General features: G+C 39.9%; 1 protein-coding gene across 1 annotated transcript in view; it reads left to right on the forward strand.

Annotated features, from left to right (window-relative positions):
- The window catches only part of DCDC1 (doublecortin domain containing 1), a 421814-nt gene that overhangs the window by 197403 nt on the left and 206187 nt on the right, over window positions 1-18224 (forward strand). Inside the window, 1 exon segment of the mRNA XM_043516908.1 lies at window positions 5201-5302. Coding sequence (XP_043372843.1) covers window positions 5201-5302 — 102 coding nt within the window.

An 18224-nucleotide genomic window follows, 5' to 3' on the forward strand; every position in this document is an offset into this window, starting at 1 on the left:
AGATGAACTTTTGCCATTGACTTCAATGGGAACAGGAATTGGGCCCAAGGAACATTTTCTTATATCAGCATGTGTACATTATTGTACAATAAAAGCTGTGTTTTTACAGACATTTTAATTCTAAAATATCTATTGCAATAAACACTTATGAATTGTAACTACCAATTTTAATGCCTATATTTCCTGCCCATATTTTTATGTCTGATTTTAAGGGCTTGATCGCGTACTTCAGTAGGAGTTCTCATAAAAGGATTACTCATGTGAGTAAAGGTTTCCAGGGTCAGACCTTTAATTTATAAAATAGGAGAAAATGCGGTTACCTTTGATGAGAAGTGCTTTGTTTTATTCTTCTTAACACAACTCTCTTGCCTTTGATGTATAATTACTACTGTTCATTATAAAATGGGTGCATTCCTGTTGCTAACAATAGATTAGTCTGAGGGTAAAAAAATCTGTTTGATTTTCGGTAACCAGTAAATACTTGTCTATCTGTTTCCCAAATGATGACAGGTCTTGCTATACATCTGAAATTGTCATTGAATCAAGCATTGTATGTGTGCAGCCTGAGTTTTAATTAAATCATATATGACCAGATCATATCCTTTTAAGTAAAGGAGCACATTAGAAAAATAGGCTGATGAAAACTACAGTACACAATGCATTCTTAAAATATTTTTAACAAGCATAGTTTACGTCTGCTTGTGCTTCTAGGCTAGATTGTTTTAAAGTGTCATTGTTTATTTCTCTGGAATGTCAAGTTTGTATGTCGTGTCTATAGGGAGTTGTTGCTTTGTAACTGTTGCTTAGCAAAATGCAGACTTTTCAGAAATTTGTCTGGCATTTAAGGGGTTGATGCAGCTATAGTTGATTTCCCCTTCCTCCCCACCCCATTTTAATGATGACAGGTAAAATTTTCAAAAGTGATTTAAGAGTCTATGCCTCATTGAAGGTCAATGAGAATCAAATACCTTGAGTACCATAGGATCATATCTTGGCTGGGTCAATTTAACCCTTCACCCTTATATAAATAAGTATGATGCCGTTTGCTTTATGATGTTATTTTGGGTGGACCTTCAAAATCAGTACACTGCCTGCTCTGCGTGGACAATAAAATTCTAGAGCATTTTTCATAATGGGAGTATTTTATCCCCAAATAAGTGATCTTTGTCAAAAAAATTCCCCTCCCTAGCCTTTTCTACAGCATTAGTGTTTTGCATTAGTTGTCTGCCTGTGAGATGTCTTTTCTTCAGAAGTGGCTGAATTTAAGTGTTGAAGTTGTGTGCTTATGTGAATGTATGATGTGAAGTATTTGATTTTGATTAGATAGCTTCTCATTAAGGTCTAGATCCTGTGCATTGATTTCAGTGGGACTGGTGCTGCTCAAAATGTGTAGGCGAGGTGCTACTCAAAGTGTATAGTGGTGGCAGAATGATGCTCTGTATAATTTATTTTACTTCTTCCTTAGACTACTTAGATGAGAACAAATAAATATATGTGTACATCACAGCATATTTGAGATGTTGATCAGTGAGTTCTCCATTTTTGTGCTTCTTGCCTTTTGAATGTATTGCAAGTTTCTCTTTGCAAGCTGTTTGACATCCTGGAATTTTGCTTTTGCTCTAGCTCTTACAGAGAGAAACTTCTGAGGTGATCTGCACAGCTGCTTTGAGCAACATTGTGTATGGTATGGAAATCTATTGTTCTACCACTGTTAGATTTTTAACGATACTTAAGGCATTAAACCTGAATGATGATCTTGAAGTGTCAGTGGCTTTATGTGCCAGTTTCCTAGTATCTGAAGCTTCCATATTGGTTTGTGACATCTAGATGAAATGGCTTCATTTGTGCTTATTATGGGTTTATTTTATAACAGCTTCTAAAACTTCAAACTTAATCTGAATCTCAGAGTTGCTGACTAGCTTTTTATAGCTTTCAAGCTTTCTTTGTGATTTATATATAAGCCCTAGTTCAGTAAAATATTCCTATGCAGGAGAGCACTTAAGCATGTGCTTTACTTTAAACATGTGCTGAAGTTCCATTAGAATCAATGGACTAAAGCACATGCTTAATCTTAAACATATGCTTAAATTCTGTTTAGAAAAGCGATATATTTAAGCATGTGCTGTAATACTTTTCTGAATTGATGTCCTAGAGAGGAATAACTGTCTGTTGAAATGCCTGCTTTCTTTTGCACATTGGATACCAAACAGTGTTGAAAGTAGCTAACACAAACATTACCTGAATAAATTACATACAAAGTGACTGGCTAGAAATGGACTAAGTTTTATCTAATTGACATTCATTCCCAATGCTGTCAGATGAAAGGAAAAATACAGAGATATGGGAAGAAGATGTAGAGCTGTGAGAAGGCAGAAATGTTTGTTTTCTGTATTGCTAACGGGATCCTTCTGTTAGCTCCAAAAAACTATTAAGCGAGTGTTCATCATGTGGATTGATGTAGTAGTGAAATATAGTCATATCTGGCTCAAGAATAAGTTGTTTTAAATTTCTTAAATAGTCTTAAGCAGCCAGGAGTTTTTTAAAGGAGGTCCTGGTTTTTCTTATATAAAGGGATAGTAAACCACAAGTTCAGCCCTTTCATTCTCATTCCCTCCATCTTTGAGTTATTATATCTCTCTACGGTTCTCTGCACCTTAGTGGAAAATTGTTTTGGTTCTAATATAGAAATAGGTATTGCTCAGTGCCTTAGTGTAACACCTACTGTGAAATTTAACAGAACTTTTAACAGTTTGTTTAGTGGTGGTGGAGGGAACTAATATGGGCCTTGTATGTTGTCCAATAGCATCACTGATTTCTCTCAGGTTGGCAGCTGGCACTAACATCATGCTGTTCTTTAGGGATGCTTTATTCCACGGTGTCTAGTATCTCCAGATACTCTAACAATGTCAGACAAAGCAACATCAATAGCATATTCCTCCTATTCCTCAACTTAGCAAAAGCCAGTGATAATGGACTAGGGTATATAATGAAGTGGATATGGCCATTAACTTTTTATTTTTTTATTATTTCACTTTTATAGTTGTTTTCATCATTAACTTCATTTTATTTTACTACTTTGTGTGTGACTGAGAACTTTGTTCCAACGTAGGAGACAGAATAGTAGTATTAGATTGGTTTGGAGGTATGTGACTTTAGTGAAGTATAACATACATATATGAGAGGAACTGTAGTGACAGGGTGGTAACTATAATTTGTAATGTGATGTAAAATAAAATCGCTCCCACTGTTCTCACAGAGTATAGACATTTGAAATGCTCTATTTACTTTTAGGCACCCATGTAAAGAGAGAGAGAAAGAGACAGCATTGAAACTATAAAAGGCTATCAGTATCATAGAGAAAAGTAATCAACATAAAATCAACCAAAAATCAAATTTATTTTTATCTTTTGAGTTTGTCATTCTTTTTTTCCTTTCTGCTCAGTCCTAGACAGGCCTCTAGCTGCATGGAACCTATAGCAACACATTTTCTGAAACACAATAACCCTCACCAAATAAACCTCAATCCTCTGTAATTAGATTACAAAATAATATCCCTGTAAACAAGAGTTATAATATTATTCCAATACTACAGTTTCCACTATTTTCTACCCTTCTTTCTGGCTGTATCAGAGTTAGAGGCAAAGTTAAATGACTGCTGTGTTGTCATAGACATTCCAAGAATACAGAAGGGGTCTTTTGACAAAAGGAAATACCTTATATTATGCATACAGTTTCCTTCTTCTCCTTTTTTTTTTCTTGCTCCAAGAATGGAATGTCCTTTTGTGTATCTCCAGCAGTCAGAAGTGGTATCGCATTCTACTTGAGTGGATCTATTCTGTAGGAATTGTCTGGTTTTTATCTTGTTGAACATAAAATACAATGGCATTTGTTCAGGGACAGGTGTGGATTCCACTGTATACTGTAAAGCTGTATTATATATTTAGCTGCATTTACCTTAGATAGTGAATAAATTTCAACACAGTGAAACAGAATTGTCTGCAACTTACTTATCATTCTCTCATTTTTCATTCTTAAAATTTATTTGCAAAATTTCTGCAAGTAATTGATGGTCTGTAGATTGTGCACAAAACTGTTAGTTTTGACTGGACATGCAGGTAATACAGTATGCCATACCCTAATTGGATGAGTGTAAGCAATGGTAAATCACGTTTCTGTTACATGAACTCTGGAATATGATTTCAACATTTTCTAATGTTCATTTAAAATGTGCTCTCTTTGTAAACATTTCTGTCAATAAACTCATTTGCTCAGGTATTCATAGAAAATAAGCACAAAGGGGATGTGAACACAAAAAGCATTTGAATATTTGCGGAATGTTTTTTGCAGCATTCATGTAGCTATAATTCTAACACAGCCAAATTATGTACTGTCAGATTGTTAGACATGCATTTTACCTGTGTCTGAATCACATACTCAATTCTTTGCCCAATGTAAATATGCCTAAAATTCTATACATAACAGTTGAAAATATGGGAAGACAGCAGTAGAATGTCAGGCGAATCTCCCCACTGAAAATTTAAATACCTGTCTATATTCAGGGCTTATCTCTCCAGTGCTACCAGAAACCATCCAAATTGACCCCATTTATAGGAGCACCCTCTCTTAGGAGACAAGCTGAAATGCTTTGGATTTCAATGTTCATAAAATACTTGTGTTATATAATTTGTGTAAAAAAAGCTCTGAACTTCATACTGTCTGTGTTTTGCATTAATTTTTATACTAAAGCACCAGCCTGGGAAATTCTTCCTATAAAATATATTTGCTGTGGAGTTTAATATTTGAAAGAGAAAGGGTAAAATTTTCAAAATTACTTTTGTTATTTAGGAGCCTCAATCCAATTAATTTTCAATTGAACTAAAGCTCCTATCATTTATACACTTTTGAAAATTTTACTCAAAGTTATTAACCAGCCTTCCAATGTATAAGCAAGAAACACCCAAATATTAATACAATACATAGACGTGAAATAAATTTTCAAGTGATCATATCACCTTTTTCAGTCTTTGGTGATAGCCATTGATGTTGTCCCAATCCCAACTGGCCTTTAATTAAAATGAAGAAGAAACTTCAAAGAAATGTTGAAAGTTCTCAGTAATGTAACTCAGAGTGTTAGGGACAGAATCAGTGGCTTGTTCAATACCTTGTTCAATTAACTTGAATTTAATTACTTACTTTTCAGGTGTATGAAAATGGCAAAGACACAGGGGAGATCCTAGTTTATATCACCAAAAAAGAGATGGAGAATAACTGTAGGAATCAACCCAGTGTTATGATGGAGAGGGTAAGTTTAGATCCACTTTTTATCTTAATGTATTAAGCAAAGAAAAGATTAAGAATGAAAATATTTCAATTTTTGTTCAGAAAAGTTGGACTCTTGTAGTTTTGTGAGTATTGTGAGTATTGAGAATGCCATACAGCCTAAGTATCTTCTCCCTATATCTCAGACTCTGAGGTTTAGCAGTATACCCCAGACTCTTATGTAGCATAGATTTATGCTTTCCTCATGCTTATTTGTAGGCATTTGCCTACATTAATGATATACTACTGACTGAACTCAGCATTCTGAGATACAGTGATGGCATATACACAAAGGAAGGGCTCTCTGAAGAAGACTGACAACATCCATGCATCTGATGACCTTTACAGGGAAACATGGGTTACTTACTGATGCCTGCTTATTCTGGCATTTCTAACCTGTAGATCATTAATAGTCCAAACATGCTGGGTTGATCTCCTTTTATTAGCAGCCTGATCTTGAGTAGGAACCAGTGGATTTATCCCCTGCAGTGTTACCTTTGTTTACTCCTTGTAAAACCAAAGTGGTTTCTAGCAGAACGAGTATGTGCAAAATCTCTGTCCTACCCTGAAAGGCCATTTAACACCCTGTTGTGTTGTGTGTTCAAGTTCAGAACTTTTGCTTTTAGCTCCATTCCATTTGGTTCCTTTGTGGAATAGTTTGTTCCCTCTTGCAGTTGCTTTCACACAGAGTGTCTATGACCTGCACTATTATGATCAATAATTTTACAACCGCACCAAGTCTCACTAGGATTTCTAAATACAATACAACCTGGTCATTTTTTCTGTCTGGCTACCTTATACATTTATGATTCTTCTCAGCTAAAAATGATCACTGAATCTTTTGCTTGTCTATTCTCAATCAGTTGTTTTTTGGTACATACTGTAACTGTCAACATGTGTGATCTCTTATAAAACAAAGTAATAGCAGTATGTTAATAATGTAGAAAGAATAGAACTTGTAGCATTTACACAAGCTGCACATCTAAATTCCTGGTGATTGTTTGTCATCTCTACCCTGCTAAAAAAAGGGTAACTGTTTATGATCATGCATAATGTCACATACACATTAATTTATCTGTCTCATAGGGTATGAGAGGATGTAACAGCTCTTAGATGGTGTATACTCACATTGTTCCATTGAAGTCAATGGAGCTTTGTTTGGAGCGAAGTATTTGTCCTGTCTGTCCTCTTGTTTGTACAACACTTTGACAATATTAAGCACTCTATGAGTTCTAAGTAATGGTGTTATTGAGCTGACCTTGAGACTAGAGTAACAATAGGTTTAGGAGGTTTCAGAGTAGCAGCCGTGTTAGTCTGTAACCGCAAAAAGAAAAGGAGTACTTGTGGCACCTTAGAGACTAACAAATGTATTTGAGCATAAGCTTTCGTGAGCTACAGCTCACTTCATCGGATGCACAGGTATTTTCAATTGTGTTATTTATAAGGGAATGTAGTTCTTGTGAAAGACATTTGCTTGGTAGTTTTGGAGGTGATAATCTAATTGTTCACAAACAGAGAATCATCTAATTTAATAACTGACTGGAGGGTTACCATGTTCACTATTGCTACAAAAGCAGCCATTAGTAGGCTTCTTGGTGCCCTCCAGGTTTCTCCTACATATACATGGGAATTGAGACATAGCCCCAGTTTACTGCTTCTGTTCCCTTTAGATCAGGCTCTCAGAATCAACAATCAACCGCTCTAATCCACAGACTGCCACTTGGGAAGCATTCCACCTGTTAGGCCTGGTAGTATCCAGTGCAGCTGTAGTCCAGTGGGCCTTTCTACATATGAGATCATTACAAGTCCTGATCCTCTTCAAGTGAGATCATAATGGGACTTTAATCACCAATCTTTGCACATCATCCCAGTCCAGAGGTCCCTGAGGTGGTGGCAAAAACTAATTTAAGGAAAACCTTTGTTAGATGCAGCTGTGATAAAGATCTTCATTTCTCAGGAATAAGGGAAGCTCATATGTTTGTCAAACTTCGCCAAGGCAAATAATCTCCAACAGAATCCAGGAGAAACATAAATTTTCTGTAACTGAGAGGTGTCAGGAATGCCTTTAGGTGATCATATACTTTTTTTCCTACCACTGGAAAAGCAAGAGCCTCAAAGTGTGAAATATGATCATCTCCAGATGGGTCATTCTAGCATCTTACAAGAAGGTTGGAAAATCTTCTTCAAGTCTCAGAGTGCACTCAACATGATCTGAATGCACCACTTGGGGGAAAACAAATACAGTATTCTTTGAGGAGATCTGCAATGCAGCTACTTGGCAACATGTATGTTCTTTCACCAAACACTACAAAGTGGATATGGCTTCTTCAAATGCTGCATTTGGTCAATAGATTCTCCAGACTGCCATTCCTCACTGTTCCTTTATTTCATGCTGCTCTTTCCTCCCACTGTTCTCCATGGTGGGAGACTAACTGTACTCTCCAAGTATCATTCCCAGACCAGAGGATTCCCTCTATGGGAGAATAGCCAATTTGATCTTACCCTAAATGTTTTCTTATAACAGAAGTATCCTCTGACCTTGTTTATTCTGATCCATGTAAGTAATTTAATATTTTTCTAATTGATTAGGGGTCTTACAAGCCTTGGAAGTTCCTGATAATCGGCTATGATGTAGTTCCCAGGCTCATATGAGAGGAATATGTAGGGTGCTAAGAATTCTTCAAATGGATGCTTCTTTGCTATGGGCATGGTAGTTGAACCATCACGTCCCAGACAGACTTTTACGAGAAGATGTATTTGTAGATAATTCAGGTTGTGATATTGCCAGTGCCTTGGCACAATTCTTTGGTCCTATTTTGTGGGTGACAGGTCAGTTCACTGCACATACACATATATTCCTTGACTTCTTTGCTAAGGCTGCCAACAGGGGCCTGACTTCGCTAGGGAGAATCTTTAAAAATTTCCCACTGCTGCTAATACTGGTTCAGCTGTGTTAGTGTTAGCAACATTGGGAGCCCTAGTGTACACAGTTTGCTGGCTTCCAGCACTGTTTTAAGTAGTAAAGTATTGCTTCTGTTAGACAGGCTCAGAGTTGTGCTGCATGATACAGTGTAATAATATTGGTGGCAGCCAGTGATCTTGCTACCCTAGGGCTGTCAACACTGCTAAGACAGACACAGTTGTGATGGTAGTCTTATGACTAGAATAGTTCTTTCATATCACCTGGACTGAACGTAGCAACTCATTTAACTGAAATTCACTTTAAGCATTATCACCAGTTGTTAAAAATTCATAGATTTTAAAGCCAGAAAGGACCATTATGATAATCCAGTCTGAGCTGCATAATACAGGTAATAGAATTTCACCCAGTAATTCTTACTTCAAGCTCATAACTTCTGGTTGAGCTACAGTGGGGTGGGCAAACTACGGCCCGCAGGCAGGATCTAGCCCCACCAGCCATTTTAAGCCGGTCCTTGAGCTCCTGCTCAGGAGCGGGGTCTGGGGCTTGTCCTGCTCTGGCACTCCAGCCAAGGAGCAGGGTTGGGGGCCGCTCCATGCAGCTCTGGGAAGCCGCAGCATGGCCCCCCTCTGGTGCTCCAGCCAGGGAGCAGGGTCAGGTGCCGCTACATGTGGCTGCCCAAAGCTACAGCATGGCCCCCCTCCAATGTGCTAACCAGGGAGCAGGATTGGGGGCCACTCCACACGGCTCCTGGAAGCAGCCACATGGCTCCCCTCCGGTGCTCCAATGGGAGCTGCAGGGGTGGTGCCTGCAGTCAGGGCATTGTGCAGTGTGCCATCTGGCCACACCTCCGCGTAGGAGCCGGACAAGGGACATGCCGCTGCTTCCGGAAGCTGCTTGAGGTAAGTGCTGCCTGGAGCCTGCACCACTGAGTCTCTCCCCATGCCCCAACCCCCTGCCCCATCCCTGATTCCCCTCCCACCCTCTGAACCCCTTGATCCCAGGCCAAAGCACCCTCCTGCACCCCAAATCCCTCATCCCCAGTCCTACCCCAGAGCCTGCAACCCCAGCCAGAGCCCTCCCCCCCCCACCTCACTCCCCTGCCCCAGCTCAGAGCCCCCTCCTGCATTCTGAAGTCCTCATTTCTGGCCCCATCCCAGAGCCCATACCCCCAACCAGAGCCCTCATCCCCTCCCACACCCCAACCCCAATTTTCCGAGCATTCATGGCCCGCCATACAATTTCTATGCCCAGATGTGGCCCTCGGGCCAAAAAGTTTGCCCACCTCTGAACTACAGCATATCCTTTTGAAAGACAATCATTGATTTAAAGACTTGAAGTGAGAGTATCCATCGTATCATTAGGTAAGTTGTTTAACTAGTTAATTACCCACACTGTTAAAAAATGTGCCTTATTTCTAGTCTGAATTTGTCTAACTTCAGCTTCCAAACATTGCGTCTTGTTGTGTGTATGTCTGATAGCTTAAAGAACCCTTTAATATCAGAAATCATGTCCACATGTAAGTATTTATAGACTGTGATCAAATCAACTATTAATCTTCTCTTGGGTAAATTAAATAAAGCTGCTTTAGCCTCTCACTATAAGGCATATTTTCCAAACCTTGAATCATTCTTGTAGCTCTTTTTTTAACCCCTTTTAAAGTGTGGACAGCAGAACTGGACACAGTATTGTCTCACTAGTACCTTATACATAGATACTATCACCTCTCTCTTCTTTGATATTCCTGCTACTGTTTCCAAAGATCACATTAGTTCTGAACCAGATCATCCAATTAGGAGCTTATGTGCAGTAGATTATCCACAATAACTCCTTTTCAGAGTCATTGCTTTCTTGAGTACAATCTTCCATCCTGTTACTATGACTTTCATTCTTTGTTCATAGATGTATGCAAGGGTGAAAGTAATATTAAACACTTACTGGTATGGGAGCCCGGCTCCGGGCCCCCAGAAAGGGTGGAGCCTTGGGACGGGGGGGTCAGCCTCCTCCAGCTAGCCCATCCGTGCTGCCTGGCCTGTGTTGCCCAAGGCTCCAGTGGCGATTTAAAAGGGCCCTGGGCTCTGGCCCCTGCTGCAGTAGCGGCGGTATCCAGGAGCCCTGGGCCCTTTTATATTGCTGGCCCCGGGGCAGCTGCCCCTTTTGCGTCCCGCTATTGGCAGCCCTGCCAGTAAGGTCCTGATGGGGGGGCTGCCGATGGGGGGAGGCAAAAGGGGTAGTGACGTTAAAGTGCTGCCGTGGCAGCGCTTTAACATCGGCTGTGTAGGGGCTGGTACCAGCTTCTTACCGGAACGCCTGTGATGGGTTGGATCACAGAAACCCACTTTGGGACTGCAACCTGATGTGCTCAGACTACCTCTGAGCCGGTTTTCCCTGCCAGCTTGGAACTTCAATGCCCGGCCTGGTTGTGCCAGACATGCTTACCTGCTACAAACACAGACCCAGGTCTGAACCACATCCCCCAAAAAGCTGCAGGCTTAACTGAAAACAGCTTAAAGAAACAGCACTCAGATACCCAACTCCCACTGGGGTCCAAACCCCAAATAAATCTGTTTTACCCTGTATAAAGTTTATACAGGGTAAACTCATAAATTGTTTGCCCTCTATAACACTGATAGAGAGATATGCACAGCTCTTTGCCCCCTCCTCAGAATTAATATATACTCTGGATTAATTAATAAGTAAAAAGTGATTTTATTAAATACAAAAAGTAGGATTTAAGTGGTTCCAAATAATAACAGATAGAACAAAGTGAATTACCAAGCAAAATAAAATAAAACACGCAAGTCTGTTACCTGAAATTGGGCCAGCTAGTAAGCTTAGGGAGGAGTAATGATCCACCAGAGTTTGGCAGAAAGCAGCATGTTTATTATACCGATAGCTAAGTTCAAAAGAAGGGGGCAGGGAAGTCACACTCACACTTGCATACTCACGCTCCCAGGACAGGCACGGCACTGGAGATGTCAGGATCCTTCAAGGTAAGCATCCCACAGTGCAGCGATGGACCGTGCGATGAAGGTAAGTCTTCCCAAGGCATGATGGAATGCAATGCGGTGAACCATTGGCCAGGTGGTCTGGGCGAAGGGCCTTTACGGGAGGTACGATCTTGTGTGTACCCTCCTGGCCCCTTCCCCTTTTAAGGACCTGCTCCTCATGGCCTGTGACTGATGACTTGGCTGCGTTTGGTTGGTCACACTCCACCTCAGGCAGTGTCCATGCTTTGGGCCTGTAATTGCTGCCTAGTTAGAGTTCCAGACACCTTGTCTACCTAGGAGCTCTTCTGATCTTCCAGCTGTTCAAGCAGCCCATTCATTCCAAAAGCATTCCAGGAGGGAGGGGGGAAAGCCACTTCATAGGTATTCAAATAGGGAGAGGAGACAAAAGGTGGGGGGAAGTGTAACAGACCTTTTTAGCATACAGGTTATACAGAGCATACAGATCACTGCTGTTCCTACAACAGTCTAAGCCTAATACAGTAAGAAAGTGATTACAGATGAAATCTCACCCTCAGAGATGTTCCAATAAGCTTCTTTTACAGACTAGCCTCCTACTAGTCTGGGGCCAGCAATTACCTCCACCCCTGTAGTTACTGTCCTTTGTTCCAGTTTCTTTCAGGTATCCTTTGGGGGTGAAGAGGCTACCTCTTGAGCCAGATGAAGACAAAATGGAGGGGTCTCCCAGGGCTTTATATAGTTTCTTTCTTGTTGGTGGAAACCCCTCCCTTCCCCTGTGTAGAATCCCCTCTACAAGATGGAGTTTTGGGCAAGTCGTATGTCCATGCATGACTTAGTTCTCTACAGGAACGTTCAGAGAAAAGCTCAGATGTGAATTGGCATCTATCAAAGTCTATTGTCAGATTAAGTGTTTCTTGATTGGGCACTTACTGAGAATAGTCTTTTCTCAAGAAGCTGACCAATTGCTTTACTGAGGCTACTTAAAATCAAACAAGTACACAGCCAATATTCATAATTTTGAATAAAAAATGATACATGCATACAAATAGGATGAATATATTCAGTAGATCATAACCTTTGCAGAGATATGTTGCATGGCATATGTAGCATAAAACATGACAGTTATGTCATATTTATATTCATAAGCATATTTCTTTCAAGCATTATAGGTTGCAACGTCAGAATGCCGTACTGGCCCGTACCGTCCTACTTTCACCCCGGATGTACCTATTAAAATGCATACTTTCAAATGAGTTCAGGTTGCCAAATGATCCAGATTGCTCTGTAAACTGACTTGTCACTATCTTTATTTATTGCTCCACCAATTTTTGTGTCATTGGCAAATTTTTATCAGCAATGATTTTTTATTTTCTTCCAAATAATTGCTAAAAATATGAATAACAATGGGCCAATAATAGATCTCTGCAAGACCCTATTAGAAACACCCTGTAATGGCTACAGAGTGATCTGCACCTTAGTCCCCTTTTAGTCCTTCTGGACTGCATCCTTTATAGGACGTGCTTAGCGTCCTGCACTTCACACTGGGCAGTATGACATGATCCAATCACTCTGGTTTCCCAACCTTATTAATGCTACAGGCCCAACTTCAGTTGGTAACTGTGCCAAGCAAATTGATTAAAGTGATTGGAAAACAGTGTCTTCAAATAATCTACAGATTATTTATTGCATTTTTATTCCTTCTCCCAAAGATATAAAGCACATGGAGTAAAAGGTTAAAAAAAAGGCCTCAGTCCCTGGGTCTTTCTTACACCTTCATCTTTCCTTGTTGGCATTTGTAAATTCCTCTCAGCCCAACTAACTCGTATCGTTGGATGGGAAAAACAGACTGTCCTGCATGCATCATAGACTTATAGAATCATAGATTTGGAGACCAGAAGGGACCATCATGAAAATCTAGTCTGAACTCCTGCACATTGCAGGCCACCTAACCTCACCCACACACTCCTATAATAGACCAGTAACCTCTGGCAGAGTTACTGAAGTTCTCAAATCATGATTTAAAGACTTCAGGTTACAGAGAATTCACCATTCACTCTAGTTTGAACCTGCAACTGACCTGTGCCCCATGCTGCAGAGGAAGGCAAAAAACCCCACAGGGTCTCTGCCAATCTGATCCATGGGAAAATTCCTTCCTGATCTCAAATATGGTGGTCAGATGGACCCTGCGCATTTTGCCAAGACCCAACAGCCAGACACCTCGGAAAGAATTCTCTGTAGTAACTCAGAGCCTTCCCCATATAGTGTTCCATCACCGGCCATTGGGGATATTTGCTACTAGCAATTACAGATCAGCTACATGCCATTGTAGGCAGTTTCCCAATTTCTTTCCTTATGGTTTTTTTTATTTACTTATATTGCTATAGAACTTTTTACTATTGGTTTTAATTCCCTTTCAAAGTCCAACACTGCTTGGCTTTTGGCAGTTCTCACTTTTCCCCTACGCTTTCTGACTTCCAAGAGGTAGCTTTCCTTCATGATCCATCCCATCTTCTATTCTGCTTTCTCTTACTGGCCTTGAGATGCTTGCTTATTCAGCTTGGTCTGCAACCTTTCCCTATGAATTTTTCAGATACTTCCTGCAACTTTGAAAAAGTAATTCCAAGCCTCCTCCCCATTCATATCCTTGAGTTGTTCAGTCGAGGTCAGTCAGTCCACTTCCCTAACTAATGCCTTTAATTTTTTAAAGTTTGCCATTTTGAAATCAAGGACCCTAGTTGCAGATCTGATCACTCGAACCAAGGTTGTCCCCCTACAAACCAGTTCTTCTATAAGATCCCCATATTCGCCAATATCAAATCTAAAGTGGCATCAACTCTTGTTGGGTGAGTGACTATCTGGTGAAGAAATCTGTCAGCTATCACATCCAAGAAAATCTTGGCACTACTATTAGTAGCATTTGTCCTTCAATCTATATCCGGGAATGTAAAGTTTCCTATAATCGCACAATTCTCAGTAGTATTTATTTCATTAAAAACACTAAAAAGGTCTCTATCTATATTCAAACTGATCCTGGGGGTCTGTAAAACACCCCAAGCACTATTTGTTAGTCTCTAAGGTGCCACAAGTACTCCTTTTTTGGGGGGGGGGAACCTCTGATAGCTTTCTTCCCCAAAGTGATTTTGACTCAAATAGATTCTGTTTTTATCCATGCCTTCACTTCTAATTTCTTTACAGTCTACAGTCTCATCATTACTATATAATTCTACTGCACCACCTTTACCTTCATTTCTCTCTTTCCTGAACAGCACATAACCTTCAGTACCTATACTCCAGTCATGACTACTATTCCACCATGTTTCTTTTACCCCTATAATATCTGGTTATTATAGAACTGCACCAGTAGTTCTAGTTCCTCCATTTTGTTACCCAGTCTCCTTGCACTGGTGTACAAACATCTTCTTTGTTTCTGCTTGGTTTTGCCCAGATTCTTCACCATTCTCTGTGTGTGTGTGTGTGTGTGTGTGCGTGCGCGCTCAAGCCCTCCTTCCTTTTCCAGCATCACTGAGACTTAGGATCTCCTGTGATCCCAGGTTCAGCCCAGAAAAGGTAAACTTGTCAACCTAGCTAGGGATGGTTTCCTCAAAAAACCTTTTCTTTTTCATTTTTTAATTTCCTGTTGGTTTCTCCCTTCACAGCCTCTTTTGATTTAACTCTGGCATTCAGGCAGGATCATATCACCCAGATAGACTGAGGTGCACATGATATTCATAAAGATAATACAGATATTGCCCAGTTCTCCACATGTCCAGTAGATGATTCCCCATTTACAGTTACTTTTTGAGATCTATCAGTTAGCCAATTTTTAATCCATTTAACATAAACTACATTGATTTTTGGATAGTACTAATTTTTAATCTGTCTGCAGTACTAAGAGAAAGGTCTTACAGAAGTCTAAGTTGCATTGACACAGTTTCCTTTATGAACCATACCTATAATATCAAAAAAATCAAGTTTATTTGACACAACCTATTTTTCAGGGAGCCATGTTGATTGACATTAAGTATGCTCCCATTCTTTAATTCTTCACTGTTATTATCGCATATCAGTCTTTCCATGATTCTGCCCAGCATCCAGTGTCAGGCTAACTTCCTTATAGTTACCCTGATCATCCCATTTACTCTTTTAAAATTATAAGCACATTAGATTTATTTCCAGTCCTCTGGCATTTCCTCAGCATTCTAAGATTTGTTAAAAATCAACATCAATGTTTGAGAATTCCTCAGTCAATTCTTTTAAAACTCTTTGGTGATAAATTGGTAAAATTTGTAATAGTTTTTAGTTGCTATCCATCTGGACTGAAAGCAAGTGATTGAATGGAAACAAATAGTTAAACAAATGTTTAGACTAGATATTAAAATGCAGTATCCCGTTAACAGTCCCTTTAACCATACATTTCCCTTCATGTCACACTTACTTTTCTAAGGACAGTGATCCTAGCTAGGAACAACCAAGTGACCAAGATTCTATGCCTTCAGTTAAAGAGATGTAATTTAACTCTTTCATAAATTAAACAATATGCTTTGTTTTATATTAATGTTACCAATACTGCAGTATAGGAACACAGTAGGATTTTTGCATTATATCAGAAAAATGTGGGTTTGCAATTGAAATAGATAAATGTGAACATCAAAATGATCCACATTATATATTTTGTACTATAGTAAAAAAACTAAGTGTACTATAATAACCATGCTCACTCACTAGCTAGGGTGTGTCTTTGATGGGTCCAGGACAATGAGGACACTCTTCTCTACCCTCATCAGGTGGGCAGGGAGAGGGAGAGCTCAAGCATGAGCAGCTGAAGCAGTACTACACATGATCCCCTAGTTCTTCCTCCCCCTACTGATGGCCTACAGCATGTGTATATAGGTGAGGGGAAAGGTGCCACTTCTTTCTTGTTTCCCTACACCCTCCATTAGTCCCACCCCCTTCCCTCTCTGCCACATGGTATCCAGGTAGTGGAGACAGTTTTGCACACTTCTGCTGTCATTGGTCAGTGGACCTTGATGGGTCAGCTGATTGTGTCTTGCCTAGTGGTGGGTGGGAGGGGATTCTGTTTGTTGCTGCTGTCAAGAAGCCATTTTGGACTCTGATCCAGACCTATCCTCTTCACCCTTTCCTTATCTAGTGGGCTTGATCACTTATAATGCTGGGAGTGAGACTGATCACCAAATTTTGTTTGGAATCTGAAAGGAATTTTTCCCAGGCAAAATTGGCAAAGTACTGTATAGGGTTTTTTTTTTTCACCTTCCATCCTGCATCCCTGAAATTCCAATTTTGGGGATTAAATAACATTTGTATTAACTTTGGTGGGTTCCAGTGCAGTTGCTGCATTAAAAAGGGTCCAATGTGATGTCTGAATAACACAGTGGTATTTTAGGCATGTGCCCAGAGTACAACGTTGCATGACGAGAGGGTATGTCTCCATGTTTCATGCATCATGTGGCTTACCTCATCTCATTTATCTTACCTCTGTGCAGAGGAGTCTGTCTTTCCTCTTCTTGTGTAAGCAGTGCTTCTCTATCTACACTGCAATCTATTTCTGTGCTAGGAGGCTAAGTGTCCATGCCAGCGTCTAAGCATTTTGTCATGTGAAATTATCTGTACTCAATGATCACCTCTCCAGCACAACCAGAGACCACTCCAAATTGCTCCTAGATAGAGCAGCATCTTCTCTTAGAAGAATAGCTTAAATGGGGTAGACGTCAATGCCCCTACTGCACCCAGTGCATATATCCTATGAGTTGTTGCAGAAGAAACTGCACTTTCCATAGTTCTGTGAATTACTTTAAATGTTTATGTTAAAACACCAAACAGAAGTTAAATATAATACACTTTACAGACCTTATTTTCATTAACACTAAAAACCTTTTACATTCCTCTGGCAGTGTAGAGAGGCCTTAAATTAAGTGTAAATATAATTGATTCCCACATTAAGACCTCTTTACAGTGCCAGAGCTGTGTAAAAGGAGTTTCAGTGTAAATAAGAATCAATCTCTGGATGCTTATTTCATCTATGCCTAGAGATAACTGGCAGACAGGTCAATAATTCAGCTACAAGTCACCTATATTGAAAAAACTGTTTTTTATCAAGTATTTAAGTGTTTGTTTTCAAAACAATAATTAATTGTGTTTTAAACTTATGGGATTTCCTTCATCTTTTCAAGAAGAATTCTCAACTCTATTAAAAGTCCCACCTGAACAGCCAGATTTCCCCGAGTGTCCTGCTTTAGCAGATGTGAAACTAGTCAACGTGCAAGTTTGGAAAATATTGACAAAAATCTCCAAGTACATTAACCAGGGTCCACTGTTTGCCAAGTATTTAGTCACCTCCTTATTTGCCACATACTTTTAGTTCTTCCTTCTCCCCTACTCAAATCGGACAAGTAAAAAGAAAAAGTGCTTAAATGCATAATTTGGCATAAAGAATAAGTAGTTACTGAGAACTTTTACCTCATGCTCTGGCTTCCCCTGCCTGCCTCCATAATGAGCATGCATCTTTAGTGTCTCCAATAGGTGCTAAAGGAGCAACTCAGTGTTGTGTTCAATTGTAGGAGCTGGCAAGGAAGACAGAATGTGTGTGTCTGTGCAGGGAAAGTGCTTTTCTGTAGGCAGAGTGATAAAAGGGAGGGGGGTGGAATGAAGTGACTACAATATTCAGGGAAACCATTACTGTGCCTTGAAATGGCAAATTGCCCACAGAATTTGCAGTCCAGTAATGTTTGCTGCAGAACTGAGCTTGAAGGTGCAGCAATTTGGAAAGGCCCTGACTACATGGCAGAAATGAAGACTGAAGTACAGTCATGTAAAATCAAATGAAGTTCACAAATGGAGATGAGAACCAACTTCTGAAAAAGAAACAATACAATACATAAAAATCTTATATTCACAGAGGAGCTAATTATGGCTAATCTGGCAGGGGCAAGTTAACAGACACAGTACAGAAATTGTTAAATGAGGCTTGCAATATTATTGTTCAGCTATTGATCACCTAT

Source organism: Dermochelys coriacea, chromosome 6 (assembly GCF_009764565.3).
Source record: "Dermochelys coriacea isolate rDerCor1 chromosome 6, rDerCor1.pri.v4, whole genome shotgun sequence".
NCBI lineage: Eukaryota > Metazoa > Chordata > Testudines > Dermochelyidae > Dermochelys > Dermochelys coriacea.